Genomic DNA, 19,577 nt, shown 5'->3' on the forward strand with positions numbered 1-19,577 from the left:
TGTATATTCGTAAAAATGTAAAAATAAAGCATCTCAATGTTTATGCATTTTGAAGCACTTAATCACTTGCAGTAAATTTGGCTGATTTTAAGAAATTGGGGAGTGAGGTGGCGGTTGATGAGAACCGAGAATATCTCGTGTATGTGTGTGTACCGGTAAGTGAGCAGTGCTGTAGGGACAGTCACAGCAATGGATTTCATGCACAGTCCTCCCCCGAAGTTATGTCCTAATTGGTTCCGAGACCGGCGACATGAGTCGATGCCACGTAAGTCGAGACACATGAAGCGGAAGCGTCTCTACTCAAAACCATTGTGATAATTCGAGTAAATGGCAAACACTTATATTAACTGTAAACAAGTTATTAGAGAGCTGAGAGATGTTGATTGAACAGGTGTGTTTAATGAAATCAAGAGATTCCTACAGTTTTAACAATGTATTGTCTCCACATATTACTCGTTCTCAGCACAGTAACCGCTTTGTCTCTTCCTCAAAACAACACTGCGCAAAATCCTAGGAAACCGAACATACCGTAATTACTTGTGAATGAAGCTCTGGGGCTGATTAATTGATTAGGTTCACTGCTTATTTTATATAATTCTAGTGGCAGATACACTCATGAAATAACCAGAAATGCCTGGCCCCCATGGGGTTATGCCCCCTTGGAACCCCCACCAGGGATTTGCCCGTGTACGTAGAGGGGGCCTTGGCAACCCCCATACCACTGGCCTAGGTTTTAGCACATTTGGCACTTTTCTTCAGACTTTCAGATTATTCTTTTTTTTTTTTTATCTTCACCCACTGTCTGAGGGTTGGAAACAAAACTAACATGCGTAATGCCTTATTGCAGTCATGCACGACGTAGCAAGGTTAGCTAGAACAAAAAGTGCACTATTATTTTAGGTATTATTCATTTACTGTGCTGCTGTTCACTTTATTTATTCATTAAATCTTGTATTTTTTTATTGAGAGCTGAACTAAACAGCAATGAGCTACATCTGCTTATGTTTTCAGTAGTTACAGAGGTTCTGTTTTAATTTATTAATAATTTACTTGCACTTTATATTGAGAATAATCAGTGTGCACTATCCTGATACCAGGACACCGGGTTAATGTAAAAGAAAAATAATAAAGGAGTGGTTATCCGAAGTTCATGCATAATGTATTGTTTTTTGGTTGACAGGTTTTAAGTGACTTTAGCTTATGCCGCTGATGTGGTACTCAAGAAAGCAATGTCTGGGGTTGGCAGGTCTGGGTTTGTGATCTGTGACAATATTTTCTAACATCTTTTTTGAAATGTATTATTTTAAAATTTTGCAAGGTGCAAAAGAAGTAACTGTTAAGTAACAGACCTCTTGTATGTACATGAATATTGCCTTCATTCTGTCCCTGTGAGCTAATCCCACACATGTCTGGAGTTCTTTTGGAATTTTAAATCTTCAGAATTCTTCAGTTTTTTAACTTTTGAAAAATGCATTAAATTAAATGTTTTCCTTTTTCTTTGTAGCAGCGGTTATCACTCCACTTGTACTAATAGGAATAGGAATAGGGGCAGTGGTGTTACATAACATGAAGAAAAAGGAAGGGTGAGATGGGGTTTTTGGTTTTAAACACTAACAAAGCTATGTAGTACTAGCTGCCAACCTGCATGGTGTTCTTTGTGCAGAAGCTTTGGAGCTTTCTAACACTGTTCTTTTTTCCGATTTAAGCTAGATTTCAATTGTTTTGTTCCTATCTTGCAGAGCTTTGTTTAACTTCACTTGTATTCTGTATTATACAAATGACTAGATGTTAATGTCAGGATATCCAGTTTTTGCTCTAGTAGTGACCTATTTCCCTTGAAATAACAGGGTTCTGAAACAAGTCAGCCCAATAGCACAGACTACATTCTACTATAGCACTCTGTGGTGGTAGGAGGTCATGATAGGGATAATGATAACCAGACAGTTAATGTAAAACCCATTGGTCCCTTGTAAACCTGAAGCAGCAATTCTGGAGTAATAAGGAAGGGATTTATCTCGGTATGTGCCATTTTCCTGCTTCCTGGATGTGGCAGGGTGGAAGTATAGCTGAGGGTGTGCTAAATTGAAATTGAACAAGCTGAGGTTTCCCATTTAGATTTGTGGACTAATCTCACTGGCAGATTGAATATCTGAGGCGTTTTTGTTTTTTTCCCATTTACAGTGTGGATTACGTTGGCCATAAGAGAAATCTGGCCTAGGTATAGTCTGAAGAAATGGGGATGGGTATGAATTGGATATTGGTACTGTTAGTCCACCAAAGTTGTAGGAGTAGCCCAAGATTACTAATATGCCTTTATTTATTTTGCTGTATTTGTAGATGGTTATTATACTTGGGGAATGAAACAAACATTGCCCAGAAGACTCTTAATGTTGACAGGTGAAGGGATTCAAATAATATTAAAAGGTTATTTTTTTGCAGGTGATGTAATACCTTTAGTTTGCTTTTTGTTTTTCTTGTCAAGTGTTCTAATGCATTGTTTCCAAAGCAAGTTCTCTGGTATTTCTTTGAGTTGAGTTACAAGAGATTATATGATTTGACATAGCAGAATGGTTGCTCAAAGCAGTTGATTTGCAATATGCATGTTACAGTATTAAAGTCAATGAAACATTTAAAACTATTATTTTAAGAGGATTGGCTAAAATTGATATTTGAATTATATGTATGCATCTTGATTATAATTTTTGTATATATATAATTTTATAAGGATTCATCCTGATTCGTTTCTGAAAAATCTAATTGTAAAACCAGGGAACATACCAGAGAAAGTGTCGTCTTCCTAATGCCAAAGCATGCGGTTATATCTTGTTTTCTTCTATGTGCAGTTGCTTTGCTCTCCCAAGCTTTTAAAGCATTTTTTGGAAAAGGATGTTTGCTATCCATATACATATTTGTGAATAAATATAAATATAAGTAGCAGTGTTGAAAAATTTGGATTGTTGCCATTGATCTATTGTGGCTTTAGTTCTGACTCTCCTAAATACCTATAAGCTTTAAGTGTTCTTGGGAGGGCACGCTTTGGGAGTTTGCAGTATGTCTTTCATGGGAGGGAGGAAGGGTATGTGGTGTAACAGCTGTTAATTGAAGTCCTCCTAACATGTTTTTTGGAAAGCATTTGTCTTGTAGGATTATCAGCTAACTAGCCTAACAGCCAATATCATCAATGTGCACCTAAATTAAGCCTGAAGCCACTGCATAAGTTATAACAATGCCTATTTGTATTTCCATATAATCATAACTAATAACATTAACAATAAAATAATTTGTGTACATGTTTAAAATACATGTTTATAAATTTGACCAAGTTTTTTTTTTTTTTATCATTTAATATTTTCAACATAGCTCGTACTACACAATGGAAAAAACGCAAGAAGCCCTATAAGGAAGAGTTACAAACAATAATTTGAAATGCTTTCCAAGGTACTTCTGATTTAATTTGTCATGTCTAAACAATGCTTTTCTCTCCACAGTGGTTCTTCCGTTCTGTGAAACATTGTAACATGGTTGACGGTATTAACGTTGTGCTTCTGCATTTAGTAGGTTAGAACATCCATTTTCTTTTCCAATGTGTTACTTGTATTGAAGTGTGTACCGGTCTTTCTTTCTCTAAGACTCTTGCTTTTCAGGGTTTCTAATTGCACTGTGGCTGACTGTTTGCCTTCTACATTAGCCAAATGAACGTGGCATTGTGAGGACGAATTAGTGGCAGAAGAAACTGGTGCACTGGGGAATTATAACCTAAAATCTCTACTCCGTTTAATACAGGCCAAATGCTTGAAGGCAAAACGATATACTTCAAAATATTTAAAACAATTGTAAGACTAATGTAAACACCTGCATTCAGAGAAATTAATATTTAGCCTGAACGATATTTAAATTAAGTTTTTATCAGGCAAATGTATTGTCTTCCTGCAATGCGCTTCTGAAGCATTATGTATAAAATTAATCCAGGATATTGTACTCTCTCCAAAATCAGTCGATGTGTCTTTCCTTTGCTTTAAAGCCTTTGGTCTGGACTCTATTAGGACTCTAGGACTATTAAAGTGCTCGTTGATGATGGTTCCAAAATGAAGCATGGTCAAACCCTGCAGTATCTGCTTGTTTGGCACTGTGCAGGGCCTGTTGCAAGTGTGTGTACAAGGCTTATATATACCACTCAGGCCAGTTTGTTGTGGGTAAAGTGTTTGATTTCTGTTTTGTTTGATGGGGAGATCTCTAACCCTGGTTCTGGAAGAGTCGCAGTCTTAATACTGCACTGATCCACAAACCAGCTGCTTATACTGTAGTGCATGAACATTAAAACCAGAAACTAATTTTATATCTAGTTGAAATATTAACAGTCCCTTTTTCTCTATCCAACTTATTACCCTGCATGCACATTTTAGGGTGGTGGCTAATACTGCTGTCTGGACCAATGGAACTCACTTTTGCTTTCCTAGATCTTGAACATATTCTGCTAGATCTTTGTACATGCTTGAAAATGGTCTAAAATATTATTCTTGTGTTTTCTTTGTTACAGCAGCCATCCTGTTGAGTGTGACGCTGTCTATTAATTTGATGTCGCTTCCGTGAGAGACTGACCTTGGCTGCAAAAAAATTAAATAAAAAGTGCACAGACCCTTCCGCTGCGAAAGAGAATGTAGATATTGTATTCTGTCTGCTGGGCTGTTAATATTAATGCTTCAATCGGGGCTGGTAATCTGAGCTCAGGAGGGGAGGGGTGTGGAGATCCATCTTGGTGTGTCTTAGGCAAATTGTGCAGGTAGATTCTGTGTTTCCCTATTGAGTATATATTAAAATGTATAATTTTCTGCTTGTAAGAGTCACATTATCAGTCCACTGCAATGTAATATTTAGCCTTATGCATCTATCGTACACCTACAGACAGAATTATCTTGCCACTGAGAACCCAGCATTGTACAAGCAAAATGTCAGCTTATGTCTAAAAATCTTCCTGTTTATACCTTATGTTTTTTTTTTTTTTTAAGCTTAATTTCAGTCGTGCAGCCACAAGAAGCTGATTAAGTTGCCTATTGAGCAATTGCTGTCAACCATCCGATTGCATCACTTTAACAATCTTAATTAGTCATTCTGTTACTACAAGAGTACATGCGTCCGCATGCCGAATTACAGAAAAATGCATACGGCTAATGTATGTAAATAAACGATTTTTTATCAGGAATACACACACATCAGAAAATAAATTTAAAAAATGCATGTAAGCCTTAAAGCAAAACCATATAATTTGAAGAGAATATATTGGTATTTAAAAAATGTATACACCATCATTTTGTTCAGTGAAAACTTTCCACATAAATAAACATGTCCGCATTATTTTCAGAGGCAAGCTTTAATTCCAACTATTCCTTCTCCATCAGTCCTATCATTCACCTTCGTGATTCGTTCAAAAAGAGAAATCAAGGTAATACTGTCCGTACAGTTCCACCGACAAGCTCCTATAGGATAAACTACTTATAGGAGAAAATAAATCTCTGGGGGTCCATGGTTTAAGGCTTAGGCCTCGTGGTTGCCTCAACTCCAGGCGATGGAATGAAAATCATCAGTGTGAAGATCAAGAAGTGCTCATGTAGTGCTGCTGTCTGTGGTTTCCCGCTGGCGTGGCTCGACTCCCTTCTGGGGCGGGGGCTCGTCTGTGACAGGAAGACAAGAGATAACAGTAGAGTGTGCATAACCTGTCTGTGCAACACTGGTAGCACTAGGGGTTATGAGGACTACAAAACCAGATTCAAAAAAGTGGATCTTCAGTTGTGATTGGAAGCCTCTTGCGTAGGCTGGAGGATCATTCCACTATTTAGGGCTTATATTTAGGGAATATGTGAAAACGTTCACTTAATCAGCTAATAGCTTCAATCGGGGGACTGTTTATTACAAGAAAATCTATTATATAGTTCCTAGTTTATCAGGATGAGAGAAGTTCTTGGGAGCAGTACTATTTATTTTTACCAGTAAATTGTAGTATTATGTGAGTAACTGATAGTGTAATCTTATTTTCCATTGAACTAGCCAAATGTATAATTTTAAAATGTGTGTAAATTGCCTTAAAAATGCTTTTCTTGTTTAATAGCTATATACCAATTAATGTGATACCCAGTATAAAAAAAAACCTGCTTTATTGCATCACCTCTGCAGGGGCCACAGTCTCAGTCCTCCTGTAAAGGCGTCAATTTATTGAATGTCCACAAATAATCATCATGGTTTTGTTTTTCTCATTAGTCAGAGCTTAATGTGTTAATTTGTGCTGTATTACTTGCTTTAGTTGAACTGGATTGACTGTGTAGACACCTGCAGGTTAGCGAATGAGTAAGTGTATAAAAATAGGTTATGATTAACGTAGGGCCCTACATATTGTTGCAGTACATTCTAAACAAATCTTTACATCAGTGCTGTGGTGTAAGTGTAAGAAATAATAATAAAAGTAATAATAATAATGTGTGTGTGTATATGTATATGTATGTGTATATATATATATATATATATATATATATATATATATATATATATGTGTGCGCGCACTGGTTCAGTAACTAGGTGTACAAATTCGAGGCATATTGTGAATACTATATACATCGTTTAGAAGTCATTTTGTTTTAAAATGTATTTTTGTACCATTCTATTAATTATGATTTTACCATGTATTAATGCTGTACATGCTGTCTAAAAATCATTGAAACCACTGTAGGTTGACAAGTTTAATTTTGTTCATATTGTTAGTGTGAAAACCCAACATCGTCCCACATCGTCGTTTTGAGCCCCTGATTAACTTCTGTGATCACTTTAAAGATTGTCTTGTATGTTTTAACACCACTATTATAACTTAACTTAAGTCATGTCTGGAGGGGTGTGATTTGACTGCATTGCCATCGTCTTTCCTGCCAGTAATCCGCACATTCAAGCATTTAAGAAACGCCACTTTAAAGTCTTTGTTGCAGATTCTGTCCCAAATGAATCCCATTTTATTTCAGAAAAATTGCACTATTTTTTCCTTATTTTCTTTTTTGATTGTAATTTAAAACTTTAAAAATTGTCTTGTTTGTATTGTGCATTGTATCATGCAAATTCCACTTGTCAAAATAGCAAACCACAAATAATGAGCAAACACTAAAGAGCATATTTTTATTGAGGCTGAAAGATTTAAAAGATTTGTACTTTGTTTCCCCCCCCTCTCTCCTGTGGACATAAAAAAAATGAATTAATTTCACTAAAACTTGTTATTTCTCATACCACTGTTGCCTTACACAAAGAGGGGCCTAGAAAATAGGTTTTGCCTGTGGCTCATGCTTAGACAGCTGGATAACCTCCTTTTCTCCAAGATAGAAAACCTGCTAGTCCATGTCTAGTGTTTTTGATCAGCAACTTACTATGAGAAGGATTATGGAATACTTTTGAAATGTATACATATTAGATTTGGATAGTCAGTACAGTAATTTAGAGACATTTGAAATCTCACGGTGTGAATAGTACTATAGTATAATACTAGAATATCTTGTATATGTTTGACTATTTGACTTGTTTTCCAATTGAGATGTATGATTCAACACATTCAGGTCTTAATTGCATTTGTGCATGGGAGACGCTACATCGGTGTGTGACTGGTTCAGCTCCTCTCTCCCGTCTCTCAGCTCACATAATTACTTTGTGAGCAATACCTGTTAAAACCTTGAAGAGTAAAACCAACTGTATATGTATGGTTTCATTTATCATCTTAGAGCCTTAAATTAAGTACCTGTAATTACCTTCTATTGTTCAAATGGGGAAAAGACTTATTGCATGTAAAGATGTGAATATCATGTGTTAAAAGCTTCAAAACATCCATCATTAACTTTTTTTTTGTTTTGCTCCTAACCTGAAGGGTGGGTAAATACATTTATGTAGTGCTAGAATTTTTAAGTTTTGGATACTATATGAATGCTGTAATAAAATAACTTGACAGTCCTGTAATTCTTACAGAAAAAAAAATCTGGCCATATCCTTAAAATCCACTTCTACAATTGTCAGTTTTTCCAATATTTATCACAGCTATATCTTAATGCATCAGCAGTAAAATAAAATAAAACTAAATTGTTAATGTAATTTATTGGAAATGTTAATATTTTAATGTATTTCTATTGTGAGAGCTGTGAAAGAGACCTAAAAGTATTACTTTGTTCGAGTGATTGTCGACTGTCTTGAAAGCTAAAGATTCATGACCCAAGTACAAGTTTGATGTCCCTGTCTTTTATAGAACCTTTCAACTGGTATTGGAGTGGATTGTTCATTCCCAGTTATACCACAGATGTGTCTGTAAGCCTCCTGTCCTATATTTAAAAGGCCTGAATTGTTTGTTTCTGGGGATAATGTATGTTTAGTTTTTCACTGATTGTAAAAAATAAAACTCAGTTAAAACTTATTTTTATGCTTAAATAAAAGAAAATGGTTTTTTTTTGTTTTGTTTTTTTTAAACCTGTGTAATTGACCCAAACAACCAAAACTATAACCTCTATATTGGTGTTCAACCTTTTATAACTTCATGCTCCCCTGAGCCAGACTTTGACAATCTCATACACCCCAGACCACCTTGTTTGGTATTGTTCTACTTTAAATGTACATCTCTTCTGTTACAGGTGAGATAAGTTGATTTTCTTTGTTCAAATAAGAGCAGCCTTCTCATAGTTTATCTAGATGCAGGTGCATTGGTTTTAAGCCACCACAGTAGTCTAAATCCCACTAGAAGAGAAATCTGAGAATACAAATAACCCATACAGATAATAGCACTGATTACCCAAAGGAAAAATAAATAATTAGGCATTATTTCAATGCTCAAGATGTGCATTTTATAGATCTGATCAATACAAAAAATGAAGTGGTTTTAACATTCACTCAGCTTCTTTTCCCATGGAACAGCAATATGCCACAAATTAAAATAAGAGCGATTCCAGGACCAGTGGTAAACGCAAGGATTAGCCAAGTAGTGGACGTCATGGGTTGGTCCTTCCTTTCTGAATAAATAAGAACAATATTAAATTGTGTTAATGGAGGATGTAGGGAGTAATGCTTGGCAAAGGAGGTAGGCTTATTAATGTTTTGTGACACTGGAATGAAATACAGGAGAGACCCCTGCAGAAATTAACAGAAATCACAAAACTGTTGTTAATGCATGTTTTGTGTACAGTGGCTCTCAAAAGTATTCACCCACTTGGACTTTTCCACATTTACGTGAAATCAGAATGGATTTAAAATCGGGAGTTTTTGCCACTGAACAACACAGAAAATATCCATAATGTTAAAGTGAAAAATATGATCTTCAAATTGTTCTAAATTTAACTTCAAATACAAATCAGAAAATAATTTAATGAATAAGTAATCACCCCCTCCAGTCAATATTTGGTAGAGGCACCTTTGGCAGCAATTACAGCCATGAGTCTATGTATAGAAGTCTCTACCAGCTGGACACAGCAATTTTTGCCCATTCTTTGCAAAATTGATCAAGTTCCATCAAATTGGATGGGGACCTTTGGTGAACAGCAAATTTCAACTCATTCCACATATTCTCAATTGGATCAACAGTCTTTGACTGAGCCAATCCAGGACATTGCCTTTTTTTTTTTTTTTTTCAAGCCACTCCAGTGTGGCTTGTGGCTTGGATCATTGTCCTGCTGGAAGATGAATCTTCTCCCAAGTCCCAGGGCTCTTGCAGACTTCAGTAGGTTTTCTTCTAGGATTTTTCTGTACTTTACTGCATCCATTTTGCCCTCTATCTTGACAAGGTTTCCAGGCCCTGTCGCAGAGAAGCATCCCAATAGCATGATGCTGCCACCACCATGCTTCATGGTAAGGATGGTGTTCTCAGGATGATGTGCGGTGTTAGGCTTGCGCCAAACATAGCACTTTGCATTGAGGCCAAAAAGCTCTATTTTGGTCTCATGAGACCATAGAATCTTCCTACTCTTTGTCTCGGAGTCTCCCACATGCCTTCTGGAAAACTCTAGCCAAGATTTGATGCAAGTTTTTTGTGCCATATTCTCTCCATTTCTTAATAATGGACTTGACTGTGCTCAGGGGGATATTCAGTGCCTTGGAAATATTCACGTATCCTACCCGATTGGTGGAAGAACATTATTCCAGATTTGCACTGAATGTTCTTTTGTCTTCATGATGTAGTTTTTGTTAGGAATTGTAGTAACCAACTGTGGGACCTCCCAGAGACAGGTTAAAATCATGTGACACACCTTAATTGCACAGAGCTGGACTCCATTCAGCTAATGATGACTTCTAAAGACATTTGGTTTCACCACAACTCAATCAGGTGTCCTAGCAAAGGGGGTGATTACAAGTATTTTCTATTTTGTATTTGTAAATTATTTAGAACAACTTGCAGATTATATTTTTCACTTTGACATTATGGGCATTTTCTGTGTTGATCAGTGGCAAAAACTGATTAAATCCATTCTGATTTCATGTAACACAATGAAATGTGGAAAAGTCCAAGGGGGGTTGAATACTTTTGAGAGCCTCTGTACATGCACACCTGCCATGCCAAAAGAGTGGTCTCTTCTGTGGGGCTGTAGATACATGGTTTCCTCAGCAAGTCATTACAAGCAGAAGAGACCTTTATAACCCATGTAGAGCCCATACTTACAATTACAGGAGCTTGTGCTTTGCTTATTATTTCATTACATTCTGAATAAAAACATTTGTCCGACATTAAGACAGTTGAAGTAATTGTATAACAATCCTTACTGTGACCTGGGCGTTTCCTCATTCCACTACAAAGTGATTTGGTGGCCTGGTGTCCGTCTTTTATAAAAATGGGACCCAACAGGAGGCTTTGAGATTCTGAAGGAAGAGAGAAAATATTAGTATGATTTAAATCAGGTGTTCTGAACTCTTAACATAATAGCCCTGTATGATATCCAGGTCCTAGTTCTGTAAAACACCTTCAATCAGAACTTACAGCCCTGGTACTTGACACATTTTCTGAATACTTTTTTTTTATGCCAGTTGTCAATAAAGTCTTCAGTAATAGACAACTGGGATATAGTTTTGCTTAAGTGGCTTAAGCAACAGCCTTTCCAACATAACCCAATCCATTTCCTTGTTTGTTTTATCTTACGGCACAGTTTTTTTGCTTAATCACATTTTGGAGCTCTCTCTCAGGAATGAGAAATGGAAAGAGAACTGCTTTCCAGAGATTTGAGTGAGTGCAGCAGGTACGATAACTAATCATGTATAAAAATACAACATTAAGTATTCAATTTACAAGATTGAAAAATTGAAATCATTTAAACAAAAAAGTAAGTATTTAATGTCTCCTGAATACATTTTCTATAGTTTACAATAAGAAAAGCATACAGGTACTGAAAGTTTTTATTAAAGGGCGCTTATGCATGCTTGCTTGGTTGTGCTACCTACTGAAGTCACAGACGAGGCCCGGAAAGCTTGGGTGGAGCAGCTCTACAGAACAGTCATGACTTCTGCTTTTCCATTTCCTTACAAGGCATTTTGAGACTATAAATGACACTTAGTATTTAACACTCAATGTTGGAAAATTAGGGTGGTCAGGATCCCTTTACACCCAATGAACACTTTGTTTTAATGGCAGAGTGCTGACCTCTGATTGGAGCACGGCCTGTGGCACGACGTCTCTTCCTGTCCTGACATTTGGAGTCACAGCAGTCGCACACTTCATCACTCCCATCCACCGAGAGCCAGCTGATAAGAGAAACCAGTGAGATTTTATTTCTACAAGCTTTGACCAGTGCAAAAGTTACCCTCAATTACAAAAGGATTATATAGGGATAGAAGAAAAAGTGGTTAAGCAATAGTTGGAGAGTTTTTAGCTTTAGCTTTTGTTTTGGCTTCCATGATGAAGACAACCTCTTCTTTAGTTCTGTCCAAATCTCCCTTTGGATTTCAGGAGATCCTGGGGCCCCCAAATCAAAAGGCAGAGTAATCAGTTTTCCTTTACTGCACAGTTGTTCCTTTGTCCATTGTGGCACAGGATGGTATGAGTAAAATACAACAAATCGGCAGCACATCCTTCTTACCTGGAGGTATACTGATCATAACTGCATGCTTTGTTAGTAGCACTTGGAGTGCTATCTACTGGGGCTGCCTTCAAAATACAGTTTATAAAGATCTATGGAAGAGAAACAAACATTGATTAAACTCTACTGATCATCAGTAAATGTACTGAACCATTTAGAACAATAATATTCAGGATCCAACTCACGTTTGACTACCTAGTGTGCAATAGGAAGGGTATTTACCGTACTGGTGTCTATGTTCTGGAACTGGAAGGCATCCAGTAAAATACGAAGGGTTCTGTCATTGGTGCGTGGGATTCCAAAATCCGAAAGGGAACCCTTCATTTTACCATCTACAAAGCACCTGCAAGTTAGACTTTCATTATTAACAAGTGTACAAAAAAACAAAACAAGACAGATCACCATTTTGAAGGTTAAGAAACCGAAAGAAAAAGATTTTTCAACACCATACAAAATGAAAATGGAACCCCTTGAACAATGCTTTGACATGTTTAACTAGATGACAACCAGGCCTTCAAAAATGAACATTTCAGGCAAGATACGATACGAAAGCTAGTCTAGACTGATAGATTGATGTAGCTTGTCTCACCCATAACTGTCAATGAAAGGGTACCGAATGGAACCGTCCCGGTCTGCTGTAGGTGTGGCGACGCACTCATCCACAAAGAGCCGCAGTCCCATTGGAGTCAGATTGTGCACGGATGCCTCCAAGCGAAGCTCCTCGCTCAGGAGATACTGGTTTGAAGTCCGCTCCTCTCTCCAGTCCTCTTCACACACAAAATAGAACAGTTTGCAAAAACCAAATGAGAGGCGGAGCGATATGCTTTGAAAAATGTCACAGAGGTTACAGTTCATAACCACTAAAAGTTGTGATTTTATTTTTTCATACTGGTACATTCTATCACAACTGAGTGGGTAGTAGAGGATGTGAAGAGTGCACGACACTTGAGGATTGTTATTTTTTGGGAAGTTATCTTATGCTAATTTATTAAATGGATATTATGCGTTTTAAATGGACACAGCACTGTTCTTTTCAGGTAGCTTGAAATGTAAAAGTTGAGTGTGCCAAATAAACGTTTACTATCAATCCACAATATATTATTTTGGGATAAATGTAAACAAAATACAAGTATCAAAAATGATACCAACATTATGGTGCACAATAAATGCTTAGCCTGAGCCATGTCGTAATTAATTTAGCAATCCATTGTGTAACAGATTTTTGTATCCTGCACCCAGGGTAAAAATATCAGCTCTGTTGTGAAAGTGTGTCAGGTCACGCACACTGCACAAAGCCACGCTCTTGTACACTGCTCTATTTGTGGCTACTCCATATTGTGCTTGGGTTTGTAGCACAGATTATCTCCTGCAAGTCTGCTCATTGTAATATGAAAGGACTGCACATAGATTCAGTCCACACTGCTTTAATCTCTACTAAGCCCCACTAAACAAGATCATGTTTTACTATTGATTTCCAATTTGTACTTATCTCAGGCTTAAACATACAGATTGGCTCATGTATATTTGCATAATTCAGCCACTCAAATCTAACATACCTACAATTGTCTCATCTATAATTCTCAAGAGTCATTCCTCAATCTGCCACTTTGGGATCCTTTGGGATGCAAAGGGTTATATAAATGCACTGGATACATTTTCCATCCCTTTATTTAAAGTATTCAGGACAGTGGTTCTCAACCTTGATCCTGCAGTAACCCAGTGGTGCTCCAGCTTTCCTTCCAGTTAAGCTCTAAATTATGATGCGATTGAACACATAAATTAACTTAAATGGCCCGATGGTAACTTTAATTAATGTCAGCTGTTAAATAGTTGAAAGCATTCAGTTAGTTCACGGTTCATTTAAGAACAGAGAGATGGGACATAAAAACACAACACAAGGCTTTTGAGCAGTACAACCGACTGACCGGCCATGAGGCGCAGAGTGAAGGTCAGGTCTCCCTGTGAGCTCTGTCTGGAGGCATAGGGAGACCAGGCTGGCTTCAGCTCTGTGCTGGACACATTCAGCCTCCTGTGGGCAAAAGAAATAAGAGATGGTGCTCTCTATGTTAATATAATCACAACCCATTTTAGGAATCAAAATTGAATTTGATTAGTTCAAAAACAAAACAATGCATCCATAACAAAACAGGATTTAGAATTGCATACCTGGCCACCTCAAATCTCTAAATAAATGTATTGGAGAAAAAGAAGAAAAAAAATTAAGTCTCTGCCCTGTCACACTAGAAGAGAAATATACCTTTCAAACCAAGAACAGTTATTTTATTTCAAATTACAGATATTCATGCTTTGGTACAGCAGGGTTCCGATATTTAGGGGATGTTGCTGGATACAGTTCAATTCAATTCCACGACTTCGTATTCATTCAGGCAGGGTGGGTTCTGCAGGTATGCACTGCTGCTCAAGCTGTGATGTTGAAAATCATTGACACCATACAGTGCATCCTTTTCCAAACATATTCCCAGCCCCAGTGCTTCAGTTTACAAGAAGGAACTCAGCAGGCCTGAAAAAGCAGTGTGTGCAAGAAATACTCAACAGAGAATTGAATACAAAACAGCTTATTTACAGACGCCGTTTTAAAGAATGTCAAGATGCATTTGAAAATGTGGGTTAATGTGATTTCATGCCTGATTTAAAATGACCAAACATCCATTTACGAGGCTGATTTATTATTATCATTCTGAGAAATCCCTACATGGGCCGAAGAGAATACTTGGCCATGCATTTTGAGAAGCAAATCTATCATGCATGATTTATCTGTTGATTTATACAATAATTTGACAAATATTTTCAGAACCATATTCTATCAAATGAAAGGTGTCGATTGTCCAAACCGTCCCACTGATGAATGCACACCTGGGGTAAACACACCGCACAGGAATGCTGAACGGGTTAGTTCGCACAATGACATCGGTGCTGGTGGAGCGGTAGAACAGAGTATTGGAGTAGATCAGCTCATCACTTGTCATCTGTCAGGGAAGGAATGCTAACATAAGGATGAAAAACAAAAACAAGCTAGCCAAAGAGCAATTAGATTACAGTCCACAGCAGTTATTAAGACCAACCACCTCAGCAAATAACATGGAAAGAGTGCCACCTAGTGTTTTTAAAGCATCAATTCAATATTTTAATGTGAATAACAGTTTCATGAGGTAGGCGTGCTAGGAAGAGGATGGACAATTAAAGCAGGTACAAGTCAAAAGGTGAAAACATCAGCATGTTTTGAATTAAGGGATTAAGACTGGGGGGTGGCTGGGGTGGTTATGGTTGTGGTGGTGGGGGATATAGAAATATAGGCCACAGCACACTCCTGGCAGTCCTGTCTTGGCCCTACCCGAGTTACGCTGTTACAAGCCTCCAGTGGGTAGCTGAACACGATCCACTCTTCCTCATCTGCAGTGAAGCCGCAGCCCCCCGAGCCCAGCCTCACGTCCCCCGGCTCAACCTGGTGGCCGGACTGGAAGGGGTCATGTTTCAGCCTAATCTCCACAGCAGACTCAAGGCAGTCAAGTTGCACCACTCTCCCAGAGGCGGGGCCACGATCTGGGAAGACAGTGAACCGGTTAGAGCAGGGGCCTGGAACACTGTCCTGGAGACCCCCGATCCTGGGGGCCATGGGGTCTACTCAACCCTACTGAACCCTACTCTGGACACCCACAATCATGTAAGCTTTAAGTCATCACTGAGTAGCGACCTGGGAATCTTCTTAAGAGCAAGAGTCAGGGTTCATCTTGGAGAGTTTTTCATGTTAAAGTCTGTTCACTCACTTTCAAAAGTGTAAGCTAGCATGCAAAAATAAATACTAGGCGAATCTATTCGTCAGTGGTAACTAAACGCATAAAAATAAGTTATGCACACCAGGGTCCAGCATCCAAGTCAACTAAAACCTGCTGGCGCAAGATGTCCGTGAAATGCACTGTATTGTGTAAATACGATGTGCAAGTTGACTTTGCATGCTCTTGGGTCTGTACGGAAAACGACAAAGCAAGATGGAAATGCGTCTGCGGACGGTACCCACGGTTGAGCGAGTCCACGCAGGCCGGGGCAGGCAGGTCGCAGGTGACGGTTCCGCGGGCTGCGCAGCTGCAGCACAGGCCGCCGTCGCTCCACCGGGCTCCCTCCTTCTTGAACTGGCCCAGATACACACACACCGCGCCCATGCCTGCACCTCGGCGACACGTACACTCGGGTAAGATCCACAGGGCCGGAACAGGGTCAGTTTTCAACAGGTATCGTTTGAATTAGAAATGCAGCCTGGACATCTGGGTTGCGTTTGTGTAGCGCAGATGTTCGCAGCCCTGCGCAGATCAGAGATGCTGCACCAATGGGATCGGCGGAAGGCTGCAGAACCTTGGACAAATGCGCTTCAAATACGTGGCTTTTTATTTGTATCATTTTAACCCTAATTTGCAGTGAAACAAAACCAAAACACTGAAAACCATCGTATGGGTGATGGAAAACAAAAACTCGAGTCATAATACTCTAATAAACACGCCATGTTACGCTGTGATACAATGTGGAAACTCACCTGCGTCCACAGCGCAGGACAGCAGCGCAGACAGCAGCGCAGACAGCAGCGCAATGCCGGGCGCTTGAGGCATGACACACAAAAAGTAACAAAGCGCCTCCCGTACCGCGAGTAAGTAAATACATACTTTGAAACCAATTGAATTACATTGTCACCCTGATTGTGTAATTGATTGAAGTTGGCAGGCTTGCTTTATCAACCAGCATGGGCCCTGTATTTCCTTTTGAAGATAACAGGCTTTTCATTTTATTTAAAATAGCTAAGAGCCCCCTCAACAAACTTGACTTCATTTGTTCTACTTTCTGCTGTTTCTTTTCATTATTATTGTGTTGCTTCATTGGCTGTTCTTTGCTGATGGATGAATAGATGATCGCGTGATATTCGTCAGCGTTTGATGGATGTAATTGTGTATTTATTTGGCAAAAAGAAAACCCACCAAATGATAATGATGATAATAATAATAATAATGTATACTCTTTATGTGAATATAATAACCCTGTATATGATTGTGTGACGGAGTGGTTACTCTTAACAGATTGTAATAGAAACTGGTTAAACGGTTAGGAAAGCTTATTAAACACGCAAATGACACTACTTGTCACTGGCTTTTCAAGCAGGTTATCTAGGGAAGATTTCTACAAAGTATGATTATTATTATCATCATATATTTTTGGGCAATTTATATCAACAGAAGCACGATTAAACCGTGAGTTAAAACCAGTTACCGTGACAAAAACACACACAAGCTAGCAAACCACCAACAAACATAATCACTACAAATAACCCAGACCTTCATAAACGCGTAACAAAATACACAACTGTTCATACTATGTACACACTGTACATTACACATACACACGGACAACACCGTCTTTAAAAAGCCGTGTTCGTGTGCTGTGACGCAGGAGGCCTGCGCAATGGATCTATTTCCAATATTATTTAAATTTGTGTCAATGACAAATAAAGTTTTCAAAATGAAAAAAAGCACAGCAAAATGGATGTAATGCATTCTCATGTTCACAATAATGTATTATGTGTATTCTTGTTTGTTTTATAGCTTTTAAGATGGCATTTATTATTATTAGATTTCAGAAATGTCAGGTGGCGAAACGTATATTCATTATAAAAATATACTTTTAATGTATTTCTCACCACTGAAAACAAAGTACATATGAATCATTGTCGTGTCTAAAACACATAAGACAAAATACATCCCCCCTTTATTCCCTATTTATTTATTTATTTATTTATTTTATGGGGTTTTGATTACGTGTCTTAGAGACGGATACTTATGTATGTATTTTATGGTGTTCAAGTTATGTTTATGACTTAACTTTGCAGTTGCAATGAAAATTGATGTTTAAATTGAAAATGTGCTGTTTGCACCACCTGACAATGTCCCACCTGATATGCTCAATAACTTTTGATTATCACAAAATAACAAGAAATAATGCCATGCATTTTATTCTGGTTTCTTTTGGCTTTTATCTCACCCCCATTTTTAGCTTGTTTTAAACTTCTTAGACTAAGATTTATGAGAACAAAATATATATATATATATATTCAGTTTTTAATATGGACATTATAAGGAAAACAAGTATGTGACACCTATCAAATTAAAATAGACCAACTGTACTGTAATTTTCTGCATAGTTCATCATGATTAGACAAACTATATTACACTACTACCAAGTTTTTTTTCCACAAAAACAGAAATGCGTTTTTTGAAATTTACATTTTTTTACCTTTACTTCCATTATAGTCCAAGGGAAATGAAACTTGAGATTAAACTTTTATGTTAAAATACAACTCAATTTGAAATTTGAAGAAATTGTTTGGTGAAAATAGCATAAGAAATGAAGGAATAATGTGCATGCATGCGGAAAAGTTCAGAGAAAATTTGTAGCACAAAATGCAAAAATATTAATCAAAATCTGTTTGAAAGAAACACAAAAGGCATAAATACACATAAAATAGTGCAAAGGTCTTTGAAGAAAATTTAAAATAGGGTTGCTACATGAAATGTATGAATTTATAAGCCTGACCATAACTTCAGTGTATTAGATACATTAACCTTGAAACATTCTTTCAGGTATGATTCAGGCACTGCGAACTGAAGGTTCACAATGAGATGCTGGGTAAATTGTTTTAGTTAAGGTGTTTCTTTTTTAATTCATTTTTGTTTCAATAGATGCACTTAAATAATATCATACAGAAAAAATATTATGATCATTCAAATGTATTTAATATATTCAAAAACTGATGAGGTGAAGACGGTGGGGGGGTGTACTGGTGATGAGCACTGTGGGAAAATTACAATGAGGAAAATAATCCCCCATTTTTTTACTTTAGCCCCGTTTCACACCCTTTTCCCCCCACGTTTCCCTCCATGCAATATTTCACCCATTTTCCCCCCATGGCTTCAGTTTTCCCCCCAAATCTTCCCCCCAATCTGGCAACCCTGTTTGTGATGCCATATCCTGTTCATGGTTTTCTTAAAGAGATATCACATACAAACATTTTTTTTTTCTCGGTTGCACTATTTGACATTTGGCATTTTTCAGACAAAAGTTTTTTTTAATATAATAAAGTTAACATAGCACTGTTTCACAACTTTTAATAATTTATAAGCAATTTAACATAACATTATGCCAAATTCTGTTTTATTAAGAATTGTATTGAGTAAAATAACCTTTTTTCAATTTTGTAAACCAATGCACCACATGACATTTTGGGGCTTTGGAACACCAAAACTAAAAAAAATATATTATATTTCAATACAATGAAATTGGTTCCATATAAAGTAGATAGCATAGAATAATTATATATGTTACATGTATTTCTTTCAAGAATGTTTAGGGAAATAATGGCTTCGGACACAAAAAAATACACATTATGTCATTGACTCATTTGCTATAATTCTCACATTTATATCTCTTCCATCCTCATAGTTGACTGTTGTGTTCTGG

The 19,577-nt window shown here is 37.5% G+C and overlaps 2 protein-coding genes across 19 annotated transcripts in view; one reads left to right on the top strand and one right to left on the bottom strand.

Moving 5' to 3' along the window:
* Positions 1-8,458, top strand: part of LOC136749381 (complement component receptor 1-like protein) — a 33,277-nt gene extending 24,819 nt beyond the window's left edge. For 4 of the 17 annotated variants that reach the window (XM_066703621.1, XM_066703628.1, XM_066703634.1 and 1 more), the window contains 3 exons: positions 1,505-1,583; positions 3,361-3,438; positions 4,538-8,458. In XM_066703621.1, the coding sequence (XP_066559718.1) occupies positions 1,505-1,583; positions 3,361-3,400 (119 nt within the window). In that variant the 3' untranslated portion in view covers positions 3,401-3,438; positions 4,538-8,458. Of the gene's footprint in view, positions 1-1,504; positions 1,584-3,360; positions 3,439-3,488; positions 3,559-4,537 lie in introns of all 17 variants that reach the window. The other 13 variants (XM_066703631.1, XM_066703636.1, XM_066703638.1 and 10 more) reach the window with 8 other exon arrangements.
* A 377-nt stretch (positions 8,459-8,835) lies between these two features.
* Positions 8,836-16,717, bottom strand: LOC136749379 (zona pellucida sperm-binding protein 3). 2 transcript variants are annotated; one of them, XM_066703620.1, is made up of 11 exons: positions 16,609-16,717; positions 16,099-16,242; positions 15,415-15,623; positions 14,937-15,049; positions 13,988-14,091; positions 12,652-12,829; positions 12,285-12,405; positions 12,063-12,154; positions 11,627-11,727; positions 10,756-10,851; positions 8,836-9,014 (listed from the first exon to the last, which is right to left on the bottom strand). In XM_066703620.1, the coding sequence occupies exons 1-11, from the start codon at positions 16,679-16,681 to the stop codon at positions 8,896-8,898; spliced, it is 1,350 nt and encodes a 449-aa protein (XP_066559717.1). In that variant the 5' UTR covers positions 16,682-16,717; the 3' UTR covers positions 8,836-8,895. The 2 variants fall into 2 exon arrangements, with proteins under 2 accessions (XP_066559717.1, XP_066559716.1); XM_066703619.1 differs by having other exon boundaries at positions 16,099-16,248; positions 16,609-16,715.
* Between the last annotated feature and the right edge of the window lie 2,860 nt (positions 16,718-19,577).

This window comes from Amia ocellicauda, chromosome 5, assembly GCF_036373705.1.
Source record: "Amia ocellicauda isolate fAmiCal2 chromosome 5, fAmiCal2.hap1, whole genome shotgun sequence".
In the NCBI taxonomy this organism is placed as follows: domain Eukaryota; kingdom Metazoa; phylum Chordata; class Actinopteri; order Amiiformes; family Amiidae; genus Amia; species Amia ocellicauda.

Excerpts from the sequence above, each read along its gene's own strand:
- LOC136749379 (XM_066703619.1), bottom strand. The coding sequence starts at position 16,681 with ATGCCTCAAGCGCCCGGCATTGCGCTGCTGTCTGCGCTGCTGTCTGCG. Across the intron at positions 15,624-16,098 it reads CTGCGTGGACTCGCTCAACC|ATCGTGGCCCCGCCTCTGGG; the intron begins GTGGGTACCGTC and ends CTGTCTTCCCAG. Across the intron at positions 12,155-12,284 it reads AGAACATAGACACCAGTACG|ATCTTTATAAACTGTATTTT; the intron begins GTAAATACCCTT and ends TCTCTTCCATAG.